The 19,659-nt window shown below is 64.7% G+C and overlaps 7 protein-coding genes across 7 annotated transcripts; 3 read left to right on the forward strand and 4 right to left on the reverse strand.

Moving 5' to 3' along the window:
• Positions 1 to 1,430: 1,430 nt before the first annotated feature.
• On the reverse strand, positions 1,431 to 5,514 carry MYO1_3 (class II myosin; the record flags this gene model as incomplete). The annotated part of the gene is made up of 2 exons (XM_060268157.1): positions 1,431 to 5,207; positions 5,230 to 5,514. The coding sequence occupies 2 exons, from the start codon at positions 5,512 to 5,514 to the stop codon at positions 1,431 to 1,433; spliced, it is 4,062 nt and encodes a 1,353-aa protein (XP_060124140.1).
• Positions 5,515 to 5,612: 98 nt separating this feature from the next.
• Positions 5,613 to 8,479, forward strand: MJAP1_004241 (phosphodiesterase I; the record flags this gene model as incomplete). Its single annotated transcript, XM_060268158.1, has 3 exons — positions 5,613 to 5,646; positions 5,669 to 6,265; positions 6,288 to 8,479. The coding sequence occupies 3 exons, from the start codon at positions 5,613 to 5,615 to the stop codon at positions 8,477 to 8,479; spliced, it is 2,823 nt and encodes a 940-aa protein (XP_060124141.1).
• On the reverse strand, positions 8,480 to 9,197 carry MJAP1_004242 (uncharacterized protein; the record flags this gene model as incomplete). Its single annotated transcript, XM_060268159.1, has 2 exons — positions 8,480 to 9,108; positions 9,131 to 9,197. 2 exons carry the CDS (start codon positions 9,195 to 9,197, stop codon positions 8,480 to 8,482), a joined length of 696 nt encoding a protein of 231 aa, XP_060124142.1.
• Positions 9,198 to 9,280: 83 nt separating this feature from the next.
• Positions 9,281 to 10,553, forward strand: MJAP1_004243 (RING-type E3 ubiquitin transferase; the record flags this gene model as incomplete). Its single annotated transcript, XM_060268160.1, has 2 exons — positions 9,281 to 9,787; positions 9,810 to 10,553. 2 exons carry the CDS (start codon positions 9,281 to 9,283, stop codon positions 10,551 to 10,553), a joined length of 1,251 nt encoding a protein of 416 aa, XP_060124143.1.
• Positions 10,554 to 10,652: 99 nt separating this feature from the next.
• Positions 10,653 to 11,222, reverse strand: ERV25 (vesicle coat component; the record flags this gene model as incomplete). The annotated part of the gene is made up of 3 exons (XM_060268161.1): positions 10,653 to 10,664; positions 10,757 to 10,863; positions 10,904 to 11,222. The coding sequence occupies 3 exons, from the start codon at positions 11,220 to 11,222 to the stop codon at positions 10,653 to 10,655; spliced, it is 438 nt and encodes a 145-aa protein (XP_060124144.1).
• Positions 11,223 to 11,278: 56 nt separating this feature from the next.
• NOP10 (snoRNP complex protein) lies at positions 11,279 to 11,496 on the forward strand (the record flags this gene model as incomplete). Its single annotated transcript, XM_060268162.1, has 2 exons — positions 11,279 to 11,375; positions 11,399 to 11,496. The coding sequence occupies 2 exons, from the start codon at positions 11,279 to 11,281 to the stop codon at positions 11,494 to 11,496; spliced, it is 195 nt and encodes a 64-aa protein (XP_060124145.1).
• Positions 11,497 to 11,507: 11 nt separating this feature from the next.
• On the reverse strand, positions 11,508 to 19,643 carry MJAP1_004246 (uncharacterized protein; the record flags this gene model as incomplete). The annotated part of the gene is made up of 1 exon (XM_060268163.1): positions 11,508 to 19,643. One exon carries the CDS (start codon positions 19,641 to 19,643, stop codon positions 11,508 to 11,510), a length of 8,136 nt encoding a protein of 2,711 aa, XP_060124146.1.
• Positions 19,644 to 19,659: the final 16 nt, after the last annotated feature.

The following is a 19,659-nucleotide window of genomic DNA, read 5'->3' on the forward strand; positions in this document are numbered from 1 at the left end:
GGAGAGGAGGTAGCTCATCGCGATCAAAAAGTACCCCCAGCCCCGGCGCTGGTGGATGGGAAGCGTCATAATGCAGCTCACGTTGTAGTCCATCGGGCTGCGCTTCTCTTTTGAATAATAGCCGACAAAGTGCGAGCCGGTCGCGTCGCTCTCGACAAACACGTAGAACAGAAACGGCTCCACGTCGTAGTACAGCGTCTTGTGGTCGAGAAACAGCTTCGCAAGCAGGCACAGGTTCTGGCAGTAGATCTTGTTCTTGCTTCCGTCCACCTCAAAGACGGAGATGTTGTTCGCACGGTAGATCTCCTGGCCCGGCGGGTAGTGCATGATGCATTTGAGGCGGTGCCGCGTTGCCATGAACCGGCTCTTCATGTACTTTAGGCAGAACTCGCACATCCACAGGCGGCCGTCCGGCACCGAGCTGTACTCTTCCGGAAACGGCGCCTGGAACCAGGTATCGATGTCGTACGCGCCAAAGCGGATCATGCGCACGGGCTGCGCGACACTCGTGTCGTCCGTCGCGGTGCTCGCAGGGCTCGCAAAACGCGCGTCGCTCGCGACCGACGCGGCGCGCTGCGGAAGGCGCGCGAGGCCGCCGGCCTGCGTGCTCACTGCACCGCCCAGCTGCTCTTCGGCCGCGTGCTTGCTGCTCTGGAAACGCGCGCGGTCGCTCGCACTGGGGTCGTTTTGGTGCGTCAGCGCGTCGTCGCCGCTCAGGAGGCCGGCAAACGGCTCGTCGTCCTCGACTGCCTCTGCCTCGTCCTCGTCCTCGTCCGAGTCGGACTCGATGAGCTTGATGCGCTTGCTTGCCTCATCCTTGGGACGGCGCAGGCGCACCACCGTCGGCTTTGGCGAGGCTTCCGGCGTCGCGCGCGGCGACGGTCGTGCGCTCTTGGCCTTGACCGGCTTCTGCATCTCGCCGGCGCGGCACGTCGGGCAGTACCACATCCCCCGCGGCGGCTTGCTCAGCGCCGGACGCAAACAGTACAAGTGCCAGCCGCGGTCGCAGCGGTCGCAAAACATGATCTGCTCGTCGTCCCCTTTGTCGAGGCACACTTCGCACGTCTTGCACTCCATACAGTACCAGTTGTACCCTTGTACGGTCTCCGTCTTTTTCCCGCCCACATCCCAGTGCATACACGACGGATGGCCTGCGTCAGCGACACTACGTACCACAGCTGCCGCACTCGGTGCACATGATAAGCGGCTCCGGCTGCTTCGTGATCCTGTTCTCCTCCTCTGTGCCGAGGCAAAACGCACAGAGCTGCACACGTCCATGCACCTTATTAATACCCTGCGACTTGACTACGCCATGCCGCCGGCGCCCCGCCGCCGTCTTCTTCGAGGCATCCCCCGCCGAGTCCGGCGTTCCGCGCATGCCGCGTAGGAACAAGCGCGACGCGACGCGTCCTTTACTAAACAATGTGGAGCTACTTGCGGCGGAGGGCCGTGGCCTTGGCGGCGAGGTCCTGCTCCAGCCGCTCGTTCTCTAACCGGAGTTCTTCGAGCACCTTGCGTGCGGCCGAGCTCATCTTGCGCTCGGACCGCAGGTCGCTTAGCACGCGGTCGGTGTCCTGCAGCGACTTGTTGCGCTGAGTGTGGCGCATCTCGTCCTCGAGCTTCTTGATGCGCGTCTCGTACTCGGCGCGCACCTGGCGCAGCGTCAGGTCGGCGCTCTGCTTGACCTTGCGCAGCTCGTCGCGCGCAGCATCGCGCTCCTTCTCGGCCTGATCGTCGCGCTCGGGCGTCGCACTCGCGGCCTTGGCGAGCTGCTCATTGTCCTGCTGCAGCCGCTGGCGCGTACGTTCCAGCGACTTGGTGTAGGACGTGAGCTCCTGCAGCTCGGTCTGCACGTCGCTCAGCTGGCGGTCGGTGTACTTCTTCGCCTCTTCTAGCACGTGCACGTGCTCGACAATCGTCTTGTTCTGCACCGACATCAAGCGCTTGTGCTCGGCCTCGGCGCCGCTCAGGGCACTCTGCGCTTTGGCGAGCTCGGCGCCCTTGGACTTGGCCTCGGCCGCGGCTTGGGTGTACTGCGCCTCGAGCCGGCCGACCTTGGCCTCGAGCGACTCGCGCGCGGACTTTTCTTGCGTTAGCGCGCGCTGCGCAGTCCGGTTTTCGTTCTGCGCGACGTCTCGCGCCTCGATGAGCGCACGCGCGCCGCTCTCGTTCGCGGCGTGCTTCTCCGAGAGCGACGTGTGCTGCGCCTCGAGCGCCGCCACCTTCTTTTCGAGGTTCGACGCACGCTGCTCCGCCGCAGCAAGCGCGGCGCTGGACGCATCGCTGCGCTCGGCCACGTCGCGTGCACGCGCTTCGTGCTCCGACGCACGCTGCTCGGCCCGCGCTTGCGCCTCGGCCTTTGCCGCAAGCTCCGCGTTGACCGCGGCGATCTGCGACTCGAGCGCACGGCGGCGCTCGTCGTGCGCGGCTTCGTTGGTGGACGTCGCACTGCGCGCCGCTTCGAGCTCTGCGCGGACGCTCTGCAGCTCGTTTTCGTGCCGCGCGCCGAGGTCGCGGACGTGCGCCTCGGCCGCATCGGTGTGCTCGTGCAGCGCCGCACGCGCAGACGCGAGCGCCTCTTGCAGCTGTGCGTACTGGTCCTCGGCGCTCTCTTTGGCCTTTTCGAGGTCCGCGCGCTCGCTCAGCGCCGCGTCCAGCTGGGTCGAGAGGCCGCGCAGGTCGGCGGCCATCTCCGACTCGCGCTGCGCGCCTTCCTCGAGCTGCGTGGTGAGGCGCACCACGTCCTGCTCGAGTGCGTCGTGCGCCGCCTGCAGCTCGGAGAGCTGCTCACTGAGCGCTTTGTGCTCGGCGGCGCGGCTGTCGGCATCCGCACGCAGCGTTGCCGTCGCGCCTTCGAGCGCCGCAAGCGCTTCGGCGGCCTGCGCCGCGTCGCGTGCCGCCGCGTCGCACCGCTCGCGCTCGGCGGCGAGCTGCGCCTCGAGCGTCGCGAGCGCCGCACGTTCTTGCTCGTCACGCTGCGCACGCTCGCGTGCCATGGCCTGCTCGAGCTCGCGGCGCTTGCGTTCCTCGTCGTCCTGCGACGCAGCAAGGAGCGGCAGGAGCTTGGTGTACAAGCGCCACCACGGCCAGCGCTGCAGCTCGGCGTACGCCCGGCCGTGCTCTTGGATGGTGATCGTGGCGGCGGCGCGGCGCAGGCGCTTTTGCAGGCGGCGCATCTCTTTCGCACGGCGTGCGGCCGCGTTGAAGCGCGTAAAGATGTCGTGCAAGCAAGCGTCGCGGTGCTCTTCCATCTCGGCGAGGACGCCGGCCTTGAAAAAGATCTTGGTAAGACCGATCTTGAACACGTCGTCGGCGAGCGGGAGCGCCTTGGCGATGCGCTGGCTCATTAGGCGGCCGTCCATACCACCCTCGACGTCCGGCGCGAGCAGCGCATACCGGCTGCAAAACTCGGAAAAGAGCAGGCGGTTGGGGTAGCCGAGGCGCGCGATGCGGATACCTTCGAGCACACCGTTGCAGCGCAGCTGGTCGAGTACCAGCGGCAGTTCCATGCGCCCCGGCTTGCGCTCGCTGTTTGGCACGATACAGCGCACAAAGTGGGGCTGCGTCGCATCGAGCTGCGCCATGAGCGACGCGAGCTGCTCCTTGTGGCGCTGGCCGACGGTGCGGAAAGCGCCGCGGCGGCCGCCGCGCGGCGCCTCGGTCGGCGCCTCGAACTCGGCAAAGAGCCCCGCGAGGAACGGCGTGTGCGATGCGGCGAGAACACGCGCCACGTTCTCGTTCAGCGGATCGCGGTTCTTGTCGAGCCACTGCTCGGTGTTGTACTCGACATTCCCGGCGTAGTGGCGCACGACAAAGCGCTTGACCTGGCGCGAGGCGACAAACTTGGTCGTGTCGCTCTTGGACTGCCACGTCGCACTCAGTTTGTCGGTAAAGGTCTGGTCGCTGGCCTTGGGCATGATACACTCTTCGTCGAGGCACGACAGAATACCGATCGGACTCGTGGACTCAATCAGGTCGATCGTCGGCTGCAGATCCAGGCCAAAGTTGACATAGTCCCACTGAATGTGCTCGCGAGCATACTCTTCCTGCTCGAGCATAAACATGTGGTGGTTGAAGAACTGCTGCAGCCTTTCGTTTGTATAGTTGATGCAGAGCTGCTCGAACGAATTCGTCTCAAAGATCTCAAAGCCGGCAATGTCGAGCACGCCGATAAAGCGCGACTTGCTCGTCGGGCGGTCGAGCACATGGTTAATGCGGTCGACGAGCCACCCAAACGTCTTTTCGTACATGGTCTTGCACAACGCCGCGATCTCGTCCGTGACCTGCTTCTTGTTGCGCGCCTGCGTCACCGTCTCGCGGCCCGCACGCACCGTCGGGCGTACGAGCGCGCTGGAGAGCTTGCTCGGCTCCACGCCGAGCACGTCACACACCACGTCGAGCTGCCCGGGGTTGGTAATACGCGCCTGCTCCGAGCGGTCCTCGGCGATCTCGAGGTTGCCGAGGTGCAGAATCGCGGCGACGACGCGGAACAGGTCCTCTTCCTCGTCCTCGCTAAAGCCCATCGTCTGCAGCGCCGAGCGCAGGTGGTGCCACTCGTGCGAGTCGTCCACGCCTTCGACGTCTTTGCGCGACGACTTAAGAAACGCGTACGAGTCGGGGAAGCTCGTAAGCCGCAAAGCGTCCAGCAGGCCCTTGTCGCGGCTGCGCAAGAGCTGGTAAAAGATATGAAAGTTGCGCTCGTTGGTGCTGCGGCTGTGCACGCGGCTCTTTTCGAGGAGGTACCACTCGATATGCCCGCCGGCGATCGCGCCGTGCGCGGTAAACTCGATGCGAATAAACTTGCCGAATCGGCTCGAGTTGTTGTTGCGGACGGTCTGCGCATTACCAAACGCCTCGAGAATGGGATTCGCCTGGAGGATCTGGCGCTCGAGCAGGCCGAGCGGCTCGTGGGACAGCCGCCGCGAAGCGTGCACCGCATCTGCGTCTGCATCGACCGCCACCGCGGCCAGGTACTGGATCACGCGCTTCGTGTTCTCCGTCTTGCCCGCGCCCGACTCACCCGTGATGAGCAGACTCTGGTTCTCCTGCATGTGGATCATGTTTTGGATCGCCCCGTCGGCGACCGCAAAGATGTGTGGCGGATTCGCCTCGCGCCGCATGCCTTTGTACTGCTCAACCGTCGCCTCCGAGTAGATCGGCAGCGCATGGTACGGATTCACGGCGACCAGGAAAAGGCCCGAGTAGGTCTGGGTCAGCTTCGCAACGCACATAGATCAGCGAGCTAAAGTAGCGCTGACGCAGATTGTGCACAACCGACGCCTCGTTCAAAAAGGTCAGGTCCGCAATGTCCTCCACCTTGTCAAACTTGATGGGGTTCATCTCGCTCAGCGTCGCGGTCGGCACCGTAAGCACCGTGCCGTTCGCAAGGCACACCATGCTCTCGCTCCCTTTTTCCTCCACGACATAGGCAGACACATAGCCTTCAGTAGCATCGGGGACCCACACATCCTTGCGGTCGGGGTCCGTATTGACCAACGGCTTCGCGCCTACCATTGCGCACGGTCGACGCGTCCAGCAAGGAGCGAGCGTGTTGATGTGGCGCGTGTTTATCCAATCACCGTGCAGGCACTGCCGCCTCCACATGGAACACGATGCCACTGCATCTGGCGCCGAAGAAGAGCTATCGTAGGTGGAGGCGCTGACCCAGATCCGTACAACCGCGAGAACGTTGAGCGGGTACGGCGCGACGAGGAGGAGGCGCGTACGAAGGACGAGGCGGAGGCGCAGCGTTTGGCGGATGCGGACCGCAGCGACCGCCTCGAGACGCTGCGGCGGCGGCGCGACGTGCGCGACGGCGTCGCGGTCGAGACGAACAACGCGTCGATCACGACGCACGACGGCCACATTAACTTTTGGCAGGACTGCGAGAGCGGGCACATGCCGCAGGCAAAGGAGGCGCCGAAGCAAGAGTCCCTGTCGCAGTACATGGAAAAGACCGCCCTCGAGCTCAAGCCGTGGTACGCCAATGCGGACCTGCGCAACGGGCGCGAGCAGCGAAAAACCGAGGATGAGCAGTTGGAAGACTGCTACAAGGATACGGTGCGCAAGTCGTCACACGATCCCCTGAACGCCGTGCAGACGTACATGCGGCAAAAAGCGCCGCCACGCACCTGGGGGGCGAAGCGCGCGTCCGAGCCGCAGTCGATGGAGGACGAGCGGCAGGCACGCGAGGCGCGCGAACGTGAGCGCGCCGCACAGCTGCGTGCGAAGCGCACGCCAGACCGGTTTTTTCGAAACGAGGCTCGTGCGCGGCGTGACGCACGAAGCCGAGACGAGTCCCGCACGCACGCCCACGAACGAGCCAAGCAGCGACGGACTCTGGGCTGAGATGGATGAGCCTCCGTTCCTTGCGGCAGGCGCATCGCAGCCGGATGCCGACGATTCGTTCGCGTCGCTGGACGATACCCTCTTGCACGATACCCCCGAGGCACATGTAGATACCGAGCCTCCCGACGGACCGATGCGCTACGGGCGCGAGTCGATGTACGTCGAACTCGTCCAGGAGATGATCTGTGTCGTGCTCGAGCACGAGAGCCATCTCTTTTCGGAGCGCGAGCGCGACTGCCTGTCGCAGACCTTTCTCCTCCCGTACGACGCACGCTACCTGCTCGTGCGCCTCGTGCAGCGCAAACGCGACTGGCACCGGATCGACCGCCTCGCGTACGACAACGATGTTCGCGACCTGCACGCCGCATGCACCCATCTCTGCCGCCCGTTTGCCGCCCCGGGCAACGACGACGAACTATACCGCTTTGCCATGATGGACGCAGAGATGCAAGGAGGTCTCGAGGCGCGCCTCTCGCTCCTGACACTGGATGAGCTCAAAAGCCTCGCGAGGCGACTCGGCGTGCCGCGCCACACGACGCGCGACGCGCTCACAGCGGCGCTGCTGGCAAAGCCAAAGAATGCGACGCTCCTCGGCCTCGCTGATGCGGGCCGGCGCGAACTGCGTGTCGACTTCCAGGCGACGCACCGCCGCCTCGAAGAGGAGCTGGAGCGCGCCATGGCGGGCTGCATCAAGCTCGTGCCGGACGTGTGTGCGCTGATCGACCGCGTGGCCCTCGTCTACTACCGCGGGCGGCCGGCGCTGGGCTCGCTCCTGACGTCCGGCGTGCTGTCCCGCACGCGCAAGTGTCACTTTCCAAGCTACCGCACACGTCGCACGCCCGATCTCTTTGCCTCGCGCGACGCATTGCTGCAGTACGAGTACGCACTCCAGCTCGAAGAGGCTATGGACACGCAGATCGAGGCACTAGGTACGCCCGACGCCGCCTCGGACGGCGTTGTCGTCCTGGACGAGGCGTGGCCGCTGTGGAAAGCGGGGCTGGCCGACCTGCGCAAAACGTTTCCGCACGATATCGACCAGTCGACCTATGTGCGCATGCGCTTCCACCCCGGCTGGGTCCTCACGCGCGTCCTGTACAAAGGGTGTGAGTGCCTTGCCCGCCTCGGCCAGCGCGAGCGAGAACGTAGCATCCTGCGTGCGCTGCTCAGCCAGCGCTTCTTTCGGCGCGGCCGCCGGGGCCAGTGGCACGACCGCCTCGCACTCCTGTGCGCCAAGGCGGACGGGCGCGGCGCACACGAGGCGAAGCAGGATGCCCTGGCGTGCTGCGTCGCGGCGCTCGCCGATCCGGATACGCACCTCGTCTATGTCTTTGGTCTGCAGCGGCGCATTGAGCGGCTTGAGGGGCAGCTCAAGATACCCCGCGCCGAGCGCCGCACGTTTGTGCACAACCAGCTGCGCCAGGCGAAGGAGGTGCGCATTACCGGCGTGCGCCTTCCCCCGGCCACCTCGACGCATGGCCGCAGCGTGTGGCGCAGCGCACGCAACGAGCCGTGCACGGTGGAAGAGCTGTGCCTCGAAGCCTATGCGCGCCGCCACTTTCGTGGATTCCACTGCGAAGGCAACGTCGTGCTCTTTTTGTTTACGCTGCTCATGTGGGACGTCCTCTTTATGGATGTGGATGGCGCGTTTGAGACGGCGTACCAGCGCGAGCCGCTCGACTTGCCTACCGATGTGTTTGCAGTAGCGCGGCACGATGCTATCGCCGCGCGCCTCGCCGTGATCGAAGCGACCGGCGGCCTGGACCTGCTGCGTGCGGCAGACGCACGCGAGCGCCCGCTCAAGACGTACGCAGTCGCGTGCCGCTGGGACGATTATTCTCAAAGCGACCTCGAGGAAATCTGCGAGTGCATCGGTGGCCATGCCCTTGCGCTGCTGTGCCGCCTGCTGTGCGAAGAGTGGGCGATGCGCACGAGCGGATTCCCCGACCTGTGCCTATGGCGCTACGAGGACCGCGCGATCTGCTTTGCCGAGGTCAAGAGCCCCAACGACCGCCTCAGTGAAAAGCAAAAAGTCTGGATCGATGTACTGCTGCGTGCCGGCATTGCCGTCGAGCTCGCACTGGTTGACGACGAGGAGAACCATCATTCGCCCCCAAAGCGACGGCGCTCGTAACTACTGAAAAACGAGGGGTGGTGCGTTGGACGTATTGCGATAGAGGTCCAAAGGAATGGTGCCAATGTAGTGCTCGTCGCCGAACCCGCCAACATAGTAGATGCGCTGCACTTCAAAGCGCGCCCACTTGGCAAGGTGCGGGCTCATGCGCGATCCCGGCTTCCACGCGGCTGCATCGGGGTGGTATGTGGTGAAGCACGCCGCGAGCGTGTCGGCGGCCGGCGAGGCGGGCACGAGGTGCATTTTCCCATGGAGGTTGGCGCGCCCTTTGGACGGCATCCCTTTGCGCCACGCCGGGCGCCCTTCCGCCCAGTGCATACGCCCCGCCGCGCTGATTGTGCTATGCCGCGGATCGACGACATCGGGATCCGGATTTGAGCCGACAAAGACAGAGGCCGAGGCGTTGGGTGCAAGCGCGTTGCGCCAGTTTTCCGAGACGGGGAGCGCGAGGAACAAGAGATCGCCTTCGTGCGCACCCTCGACTATGCTGGAAAGCGAGCGATTAAAGCACGGCGCGTAGTATTCCGCACCGATCAACGCGATCGGCGGATCGCTCTTGGTCGTCGTGCCCAGGGAGGCGACAAAGTGCGTCGTCTCGTCGTGCAGTAAAGTACGCACATGCGAAGCCGCTACATCAGTCTCGGCACATACCTGTCTCTACCTTTTCCCATGCAGCCACCGCGCCGAGGCACGCGAGCCACAGGTTAAAGAACCGCATGGTCGCACGACGCAGGGGCCACTGATTATCGTGCCTGGATCGGGGTGAAATCGGGGGTGAAATCGGGGTGTTTGTTTCGCACGATGCAGGCGTCAGACGCGCTGCCGGACCCCCAGGCGCCTGCGCCGGAGCTCGCGCCGGAGCTCGGGTTCACGGCACAGGATCTCATTGACCAGCAAGAGCAGCTCGAGACGCAGGCGTCCGAGGCGCTCCCGTTTCGGATCGACAAGTGCACACACAGCCTCGGTGCGCTTCGGCAGCCGGTGTACGCGTGCCGGACGTGCGGCGGCGGCGGCGTGTGTGCGGCATGCAGTGTCGTATGCCACGGCGAACATGAGCTTGTCGAGCTTTTTCACAAGCGCAACTTTCGGTGCGACTGTGGCACGCCATCGCTGTACCGCGAGCGCGTAGCGAAGGGCGACGTTACCGATACCGGATACCCCCCCGACGCAGTGCCGTGCGCGCTGCGCAAGGGCGAGAAGAACAAAGGCTGGGACGTGCCGAACGACAATGCGTACTCGCACAACTTCCAAGGGCACTTTTGCGTGTGCGAACGCGGCAAGACGTACGACCCCGAGACGGAGGAAGAGGTATGCTCGGTAGCTCACCCAGACCATGTACCAATGTCTTGTGTGTGAGGAATGGCTCCACGAGTCGTGTACATCGTTTGATGCGTCGGTGCTGCGTGCGGGTGATTTTGACGGGATGATTTGCCATGCGTGTTTACAGGCACCGGACGCCGGCGTCTTGCGGACGTATGCCGGGACGGCCGGCTGGATGCTGCCTACGGCAAGTGGCCCCGAGGTGTGGGACGGAGTCTCTGTACAGAAAAAAGGAAATGTATGCCTCTATGGCGCTGCAGACGCGGCCGCCGACGCAGTCGCCTCGGCTTCGCCGCCGCACTCGCCGCCTGCCAAAAAGAGCCGCAAGGATGCGTGCCGCGCACCTGCGTCTCCTCACCCCGCGATCGTCTCGCCTTTGAAGCGGCACGACGTCTTTCTTGCGCCGTCGTTCCGTGCGCGCCTGTGCCGCTGCAGCGACTGTGCTCCAGCGTGGGCGGCCTACCCCTATGTGTACGATGAAGAAGAGACGTACGACCCCCCCGCCGATGCGGACGATGCCGCGTCGGCAACGTCCGGCTCGTCGACGTACGACCGCGCGGTCGCGGCGCTTGGCCATCTCCCCCGCCCCCAGATGCTCGAGTCGCTGCGTGCCTACCAAGGTCTGCGCGATGCGCTGTACGAGCACCTGCGCCCCTTTGCCGAGCGGCACGAGCTCGTGAGCGAGGAGGCTGTCCGCGCGTTCTTCCGCGAGCAAGAAGCACAGCGCCAGAGTCCTACCAAAGCTAGTCGATGAGGTACTTGCGCTTGAAAAAGCCCCGTAGATGGTACACCTGCCACACGCCCAAGATGGTGACGGCAAACAGGGAGAACCACGCGAATCCGTGTACGCGCTTCAGCGTCGAGGCTGTGTGAGACGGGATACGTACTGTTGGTCGAGTTGAGGCGCATCTCGCGCGTTTTGAGGTATTCCATTTCCTCGAGGATCTCGTCGGCGACGTCTGCGAGCTTGCGCAGCTCCGTCTCCATACCCGACAGAGACTCTTGGTTCGCAATCGCGTTATAGTCAATGGCGTCGCCGCCGAGGTGGACGTCCAAGTCGATGTCTGTGAGGAGGTGGTCGCCTGGGTGAGTGTCGTCACGTACGCTTTCCCTTGTTCGAGATGCACACGCCGAGGTCCGCATCGTGGTGCGTGTTAATCGCCAGACGCGTCTCGTCCTTCAGATCCTTCTTGCTCAGGTACACATTGTGGTGCGTCCGGTCGATGACCCTCACGTCGATGCTCTGGTCCGCGGCCGTCCGCTGGTCGCGGGGAATGACGTTGATCGAGATCACGGCAAGGGTATCCTCCAGCGCATAGTTCCAGATACAGAACGGCGTCGGATTCTTTGCAGAAGGCAGCTCAAACTTGATCGCGCTCACCGTCGCGGCCAGCGCCGCCCAGCCAGCCCACGCAACACGCATGGCGAGAGCAACGGGCGATGTGCTGACTAAACCTTACTTCGTTTTTTCTTGCCACCATGCATTTGATGTACTCGACGGGGCCGGACGGCAAGCGGCTGTATACGCTCAAGAAGACGGCGCCGAACGGTGTCATGACGCGTTCTGCTCACCCTGGTATGTGTTACCTCTAATTCCAGCGCGCTTTTCGCCGGACGACAAGTTTTCGCGCAACCGTATTGTGATCAAAAAGCGCTTTGGTCTGCTGCCGACGCAGCAGTCGCCGCTGCGTAACTAGCTACGAATCTATTATTTGCGGAACGGGAGACTAAGACGCGACGCGTGGCCAGAGGACAGGGGCTCCTCGGGCGCGTCGTGCGTGAGCGTCCCACGCACCTCGGGGTTCGCACGCCGACTGGAGCGGGGACCCGAGCGGCTGGGCGCGTGTGGATCGCTGGGGTCGTTCAACACAGAGTACACGGGTGTGACACGGGACATGCGCGACGACGTGCGCGTGTTTCGCAGCGTCTTGCTGGGCGACAGATCGCCTTTCGCTTCGTCGGGACGACGGCGCAGCACGCTCTTGGCGCGGGCCGTCAACGTCCCGCTTTCGTGCTCGTCGCGCCCGCCAAGCTCCAGGGGAACCGAGGGGGGGGCGGGGTCTGCCGACAGCGCGTCGCCTTTCTGCAGCAGGCACCCAAGCGCGGTGCACCAGATGCGGTGACGCGCTTTGGTCGGCGCCGTGATCTTGATCTCGCGCCGGCCTGTGCCGATCACAATGCTCTGGCAGTACAGGCCGGGGGGCTGCTGGTTGTTGTCGTCAGCAAGCGCGACCTGCGCGAGGTGCGCCGTCTTGGAACGGCCGCCGGGCGTCGTGCTGGGGTCCTTGTCGGTCCAGTGAATCGAGCGGTTGTAGGGGTTGATAAAGAAGTAGCGCTTGTGCCGCTTCTCGGCACCGCCAAAGATGCCGCGCCGCGTGTACTTGTACATGTACTCGCCGATCATGCACTGCAAAATCGCGTCGGCCACCTCGGGGTCAATGTGCCGCATGTGCGCAGGAAGCGCAAGGGGCGCAGCAGCCGGACGGCCGACCCACTCGGGAATGTCGTGCTCTTGCTCGGACTCGGCGTCGTGGAAGGACGTGTCGACCGTCATTGCCGACGACGCGTTCGACTCGCCACGCTGGTGGCGCGAGATGGGCGCAGGCGGCGTCCGCACGGATGCCAGCTCGGCACGGAGCTCGTTGAGCTCGCGCTCGAGCGCATCGGCACGCCGCGCCGCAGCCTCCTTCTCGGCACGAACCGTGTCGAGCTGCGACTGCGCCGAGGTCGACGCGAGCGAGTGCGCCTCGGACGCAGAGCGGCGCATGCCTTCGAGCGCCTCGACCTCGCTGTTGCGCAGGGCAAGCTGCTTGCGCAGCTCAGCCACCAGCGCCTCAAAGTGCTCGCGGTCGGCCTGCATCTGCGCAAACACGTCGCGCTGCGACGCAAGCTCCTCGCGCAACGCCGCAAGTTCGCCATCGCCGGCTTGGTGCTCTCCTTTGAGCGCGTCGAGGGCAGTGGCATGCGCGGTCGAACGGTCGAGCATCGCCTCGGCATGCTGCTCCTCGAGCGCCTGCAGCGCCGCGATACGCTCCGCGTCAAACTTCACTCCGAGATCCTCCGTGTGGCGCGCGAGCGCCGCAGTGTGCTCGTCAGAGAGACGCTGCGCAAGCGCTTCGAGCTGCTCGGTGTGCGCCACATCGCGCTGCGTGAGCAGGTCGGCGTGCTCTTGCTGCATCGCTTCGATTGCAAGCGCATGCTTTGCGGCCTGCTCCGCCTCGAGCGTCTCGATAATCGAGGCGTGCGTCGTGTTGTACTCCTCCTTGACGTCGTTGAGCGCCGCGGCATGCTTCGCCTTGTACTCGCTCTCGATATCGGCACGCAGCGCGGCGTGCTTCGCCTCATACTCGCTTTTGAGCGCGTCGTGCGCAGCAGCGTCTTTCGTGCCTTGCTCCGCCTCAAGTGCCTCGAGGTGCGCGGCGTGCTCGGCGCGGAGCGACGCGAGCGCAGCGGCGTGCTCGGCAGCACGCGCATCGAGCTCGGTCTGCTGCTGCTTTTGCAGGTCGGCAATGGTGCTTGCTTGGGATGCTTCGGACGCAGAGATCGCCTTGGCATGGTCCTCGGCAAGCTTCGACTGCGCCTCGGCATGCTGCCGCTCAAGCTCGCTGGTGAGCGTGTCTATAGCACGTGCATTGTCGAGCTCTTTGGCCATCATGGCGTCGGCATGCGCCTTGACGCGTGCCTCGTCGCGCTCACCGTACTGTGCACCGGCGTCGGTGAGCGCCGCAGCGTGCTCGGTCTCGAGCTTCGACAGGGCCTGGGCGTGCTCCTCCTTGAGGGCATCGAGGACGCTGGTATGCTCGGCATCCTTGGAGGACAGCGCCGCCTCGTGCTCGCTCTTGAGCGCGCCGAGGGCCGCCGTGTGATCGGTGCCCTTGGAGGACAGCGCGATTTCGTGCTCGCTCCGGAGCGCATCGAGCGCCTTGGCATGCTCGGCCTTGGCAGCTTCGAGTGCCTTGGCGTGCTCGGCCTTGGCAGCTTCGAGCGCAGCACTGAGCTCGGCCTCTTTGGCCGACAGCGCCTTGGCATACTCGCCATGGAGCGCACTGACCGACGCCTCGTGCTCCGCCTCCTTGGCAGAGAGAGCAGCGGCCATGTCGGTATCGGACGACGCAAGCGCCGCTTCGTGCGCCTTTTTGAGCGCAGCGAGCTCGTCGGTGTGCTTTGCGTCGCGCGCGGCCACGGTGCTTTCGTGCTTGGCACGCACCGCTGCGAGGTCGTCGCTGTGCGCCTTTTTGAGCTCGTCCAAGATCGAAGTGTGCTCGGCCACCGCAGCCGCATGCTTCTCTTCCAGCTCGTGCAGCGCAGAAGCCTTGTCCATAACATGCTCTTCCTGCAGGTTCTCGAGCGCGGCCGTGTGCTCCGACTCTTTCTCGGAAACGGCCTTGGACACGGCCTCGGCATGTTCCTTCTTGAGTGCATCGAGCGCAGACGTGTGCTTGTCGGCCTGCTTGGCAAGCGCAGCCTTGTGGCTCGCTTGCAGCTCGCTCTTGGACGCGTCCTGGTCGGCCGTAGCCGAAGCAAGCGCTGCGGCGTGCTCTTTCTGAAGAGCCTCGAGCGCAGCGCGGTGCTCCTCGTCCTTGTGCGACAGGGCCGAGGCGTGCTCGTCCTTGAGCTGGGCGGCCAATGCGTCCTGGGCAGACTGCGCCTTGGCCAGCGCTTCGGCGTGTTCGCCCAGGAGCGCCTCGAGCTCCTTGCGGTGCTCCGACTCGAGCGCGCCCAATGCGCGGCTGTGCTCTTCGCCCTGACCCTTGAGGGTCGTGTCGTGCGAGGAGCGCAACTCGGCCAGTGCAGACTCCTTGTCGGCAACGGCCTGAGAGAGCGCGTCGGCATGCTCCGTCTTGAGCGATGCAAACGCCGCATCGTGCTCCTTGGCTTTGTCTGCAAGCGCAGCATCGTGCGCCGCACGCAGCTCGATGACGACAGACTCTTGATCACCCATCGCCGCAGATAGCGAGTCGGCATGCTGCTTCTTGAGCGTGTCGATAGCAGACATGTGCTCTTGCTCCTTGCTTGCGATCGCAGCCTCGTGCGACTTTTGGAGGTCGCGCAGCGCCGCGTCCTTTTCGGATGTAGCTGCGCTGAGCGCTTCGCTGTGCTCCTTCCTGAGCCCTTGGAGCAAGGCATCGTGCTCCTTCTGGAGACTGTCCAAGGCGGCAGTGTGCTCCTGGACGTTCGAAGCGAGCTCAGCCTGGTGCTGCTCGGCCTGCTTGCTTGTGGCCGAGGCAAGGGCTTCGGAGTGCTCTTTGGCGAGGCTCTCGAGGACCGAGGCATGGTCGCTCTTGAGCGACTCGAGGAGAGAAGTGTGATGCGAGTCTTTGGCCGAGACGGCATCGGCGTGCTCCTTCTTGAGCGACTCGAGGAGCGAGGCGTGCTCGGTCTCCTTTGCCGCTGCGCTGGCCTTGTGCTCTTCGAGTGCTTTGACCGTAGCGGCGAGGGCCTTGGCGTGTTCCTCCTTGAGCTTCTCGAGCGCCGAGGCGTGCTCGGCAACCTTGCTGTCCAGAGCGGCCTGGTGCTCTTTCTTGAGCTCTTCGAGGGCCGCGGTATGCTTCGTCGCTTCGCTCTTGAGCGCAGCGTCGTGCTCCTCCTTGAGCTTGTCCAGGTTCGACGCGTGCGTACCGTCCTTGGCCGCAGCTGCCTCGTCGTGCTCCTTCTTGAGCTGCTCGATCGCGGCGGTGTGCTCGCTCTTGAGCGCCTCGAGCGAGGTAGCATGCTCCTTGTCCTTGCTTGACAGAGCGGCCTTGTGCTCTTTTTTGAGCTTGCTGGCAGCAGACTTGCTGTCTTCCTTGGCAGCGGCAAGGGCTTCGCTGTGCTCCTTCTGGAGGGCCTCGAGCGCATCGGCGTGGTCCTTCCTGAGCGACTCGAGAAGGGACGCGTGCTCTGCCTCTTTGGCCGTTGTCGCCTCGGTGTGCTCCTTCTCCTTGCCCTGGAGGGTGTCGGCAAGCTCCTTCTTGAGGGTCTCGAGAGCAGAAGCGTGCTCGGCTTCTTTCTGTTCGAGCTTGTCGGCATGCTCCTTGGTGTACGAGGCGAGGGCAGAAGAGTGCTCGTCCTCCTTGCTCTTGAGCGCCTCCTCCAGCTCTTTCCGGAGTGTATCGAGAGCCGACGCGTGCTCTGTCGCCTTGGAGGAAAGAGCACTCTTGTGCTCGTCCTTGAGCGAGGCAAGAGCCTCGGCGTGCTTGTTCTTGAGCGACTCGATGGCCGATGTGTGCTCGGCATCACGGCTCTGAAGCGCATCGGCGTGTTTCTTCTCGAGGGCCTCGAGGGCCTCGGCGTGCTCACTCGCCTTGCTCTTCATCGCGTCGATGTGCTCTTTCATGACAGCCTCGAGGGCCGATGCATGCTCGCTATCGCTGCCCTCGAGTGCCTTGGCGTGCGTGTCCTTAAGCGAGGCAAGTGCCGTGGCGTGTTCGGCATCCTTGCTCTTGAGTGCCGCGGCGTGCTCGTCCTTGAGCGAGGCGAGGGCCTTGGCGTGCGCGGCCTCTTTGCCAGTGAGGGCATTGTTGTGCTCATCCTCCTTGCTCTGAAGCGACGCTGCGTGATCCTTCTTGAGCGTGTCGAGGGCCTTGGCATGCTCGGCCTCTTTGCTCTTGGCTGCCTCGGCAAGCGCCGTCTTGTGCGCCTTGTCCTTGCTCTTGAGCGAGGCCTTGTGCTCCTTTTCAGATGCCTCGCGAGCGGCCTTGAGCTCGTCCACCTTGCTCTGAATGGCCGAGGCATGCTCATTCTCAAGGGAGGCGATAGCTTTGGCGTGCTCGTCCTTAAGCGAGGAAAGAGCCGACTTGTGCTCGTCCTTGAGCGAGGCGAGCGCCGAGCCGTGCTCGGCATCCTTGCTCGTGATGGCATCCGTGTGCTCTTTCCTGAGCGAGTCAAGAGCCGAAGCGAGCTCGGCACCCTTGGCCTTGACGGCGTCCGCAAGCGACGCCTTGTGCTCGGCGTCCTTACCCTCGAGTGCAGCAGCGTGCTCGTCCTTGAGCGATGCAAGAGCTGCAGTGTGCTCGTCCACCGTGCGCTGGTGCGCAGCCGCATGCTCGTCCTTGAGAGAAGCAAGGGCCGACTCGTGTTGGGCGTCCCTGCTCTTGATCGCCTCGGTGTGCTCGTCTTTGAGGGATGCAATGACCTTGGCATGCTCGGCCTCTTTGGTCTTGATCGCCTCGGCCAGCGCGGCCTTGTGCTCCTTGTCCTTGCTCTTGAGCGAGGCCTTGTGCTCCTTCTCAGAGGCCTCGCGAGCCGCGGCGATCTCGTCGTCCTTGCTCTGCAGGGCCTTGGCATGCTCGTCCTTGAGCGACGCCAGGGCTTTGGCGTGCTCGGCCTCCTTGTTCTGGATGGACGTTTCGTGCTCCTTTTCGAGCTGCTTGGTAGCTTGCGCCTTGGCTGCCTCTGCCGATGCAAGCTGCTCGCCGTGCGTCTTCTTGAGCTCGGCAATCTCTGCCGCATGCTTGTCCTCGGTGTCCTTGAGCGCCTTGTCGTGGCTTGCAAGCGCCGCCTCCAAGTCGGTAGACAGCACAGTGTACGCAGCCTCCTTGTCGGCCAGCGCCTTTTCGTGCTCCTTCTGCAGCGTCTGTACCGCGCTTGTATGCTCGTCCTTCGCAGCAGCCAGTGCATCGGCGTGTTCCTTCTTGAGCGCGCCGAGCTTCGTAGCAAGGTCGTCGTCCTTGGCAGCGAGCGCCGACGCATGGCTGTCGTTGAGCGAGCGCACGCGCTCGTCGTGCTCGGTGCGGTGCGCCGCAAATGCATCGGTATGCGTCGCCTCGAGGGCGGCCAGCGCGGCGGCGTGGGCAGCGTCCTTGGCAGAGAGCGCCGACTTGTGTTTGTCGTCGAGCTCGGCAGCGTTCGATTTCAGCGCCTTGACATGCTCGCTCTTGAGCACCTCGACCGTGCTGGCGTGCTCGCGCTTGAGGGTATCGGCCTGTGCGGCGTGCTCCTTCTGGAGGCTCTCGAGGGAGGCCGCATGGTCTTTGGCGAGCTGGTCGACCTTGGCCGTGTGCTTGGCCTCCTTGGCTTGGTGCTCGCTGGTGAGCGACTGCGTGGCGCGGCGGTGCTCGTCGGCGAGCGTCGCAAGCGCCTGCTCGCGCTCGACATCCTTGGCAGCCAGCGCCTTGGCCTGCTCCTTGCTGCGCTCGTCGAGGGACGAGGCGTGCTCGCGCTTGAGCTGGTCGAGGACGCTGTCGTGCTCGGCACGCGCGCGCGCAATATCCGCCTCGTGGTCGCTCTGGAGCTTGGCGAGCGCGGCAGTGTGCGTGTCCTGCGCCTCCTTTTGGCGCGTTCCGTGCTCCTCGTCGCGTTCCGACAGTGCCGACTGCAGCCGTGACGTGTGCTGCTGCTCGAGCGAGGCAAGGACAGCGGCGTGCTGGCCGACCGTGCGCTCGTGTTCGGCCTTGTATTTTTGCTCTAGCTCGGCAAGGGCCTGAGCGTGCTCCTGGTGTGCCTTTTCGAGCGCTTCTTGCACGATATCGCCCTCGGTCATGATACCGACGTCGACCATCTCGGGCTGCGCCGTGTATCCCTCAGCATCGAGTTCGGCGCCGAGGGCACCCGTGTTGATCACGCCGCTCGGCGAGCGCTTCGTGAGCGAGCGCAGGCCGGCCTGATCGGCGAGCGAGACGTGGCTGCCAAACAGGCCGGGGTCGAGCGGGTGGTCGCGGATAATGACGCTCTCGTCGCCGAGGTCGTCGTCGATCCAGTCTGCATTCTCCGGCACTTCGGGCACGCTCGGCACCGACAGCTCGCGCGAGACAATCCGCTTTGCGCCCCGGCGGCGCAGCGGGCGCGGCTTGGGCGGCGCGGCAGAGATCGCCTCGGTGATCCACGCCTCGTCGTCGTTTCCCTCGTCCAGATCGTCGTCGTCGTCGTCCGGCGAGTGCATGCCCGCACTTGCGAGCATGCGCTTGAGATCTGTCAGCTGCTCGCGCAGGCGGCGCTGCTGCTGGCTATCGCGTCCCATGCGCTTGACGGCGATCGCGAGCTTGGAGCGCAGCTCCTCGGTCTCGGCGTTCGCGATGGGCATCGCCGGCGCATCGCCCGTGCCCTCGTCCAGCGCAAAGCGGTGCCGGAGGTGCGACGCGTCGTCGGCCGCCGCCTCCTCCTTTGGCGCCGGCGCCGGTGCCACTTCGGCGGACGGTGTGACGATGCGCTGCCCCCGCTGCCCGGTGCCCTGCATGCGCTTGAGCTGCCCCTGCAAGTCGGAGACGTTCCGACGGAAGCCGGCGCGGTCGCGGCGAGCGACGGCCTGGTCGGTCTCGTGCTGCTTTTGGAGTTTGCGCACCTCTTCCTCCTTCATCTCGAGCTCGATGCGCTGGGTTTCGACCGAGTCGCGGATCTGTGCGAGCTCGGACGCGAGGCGCTGGCGCTCGCTCTCTGCCTTGTTCTGCGCCGCGACGCGCTGTGCGAGCTGCTCCTCGAGCTGCTGGTGTGCCACGTACAGGTCCCAATTTTCCTGCTTGAACGCGTCGTGCTTTGTCTCGAGGTCTGCGACGCGCATCTTGACGACCTCGACCTGGCGCGCCGCCTCGTCCTTGTCGTGCCTGAGGCGGTCGACGTCGTCCGACGCGCTGCTGGGCGCGCTCGCAAAGAACGGCATCGTGCGCGGTGCCGCCTGCTTCGACAGGCTCAGCGCCGCGCTGAGCTGCTCGAGCAGCTTGTCGCGCTGCTCGTGCAGGTCCTGCAGCTCGGCCAGGGCTTGCTCCTCTTCCTCTGCGCTCAGGCGCCGTGCTGGGTCATTGAATTCGTCGAGCAGCGCCTCGAGGTGGCGCTGGTGCTCGAGCAGCCCCTGCCCCAAGAGGCCTGCGGCATGCGTCTGCTCCTTCACCACATCGATCCCCTCTTGGATCTGCGCGGCGGGGTCCGCCATGTCGGAGAGACGCGAC

The sequence above is a fragment of the Malassezia japonica genome, chromosome 9, assembly GCF_029542785.1.
Source record: "Malassezia japonica chromosome 9, complete sequence".
NCBI lineage: Eukaryota > Fungi > Basidiomycota > Malasseziomycetes > Malasseziales > Malasseziaceae > Malassezia > Malassezia japonica.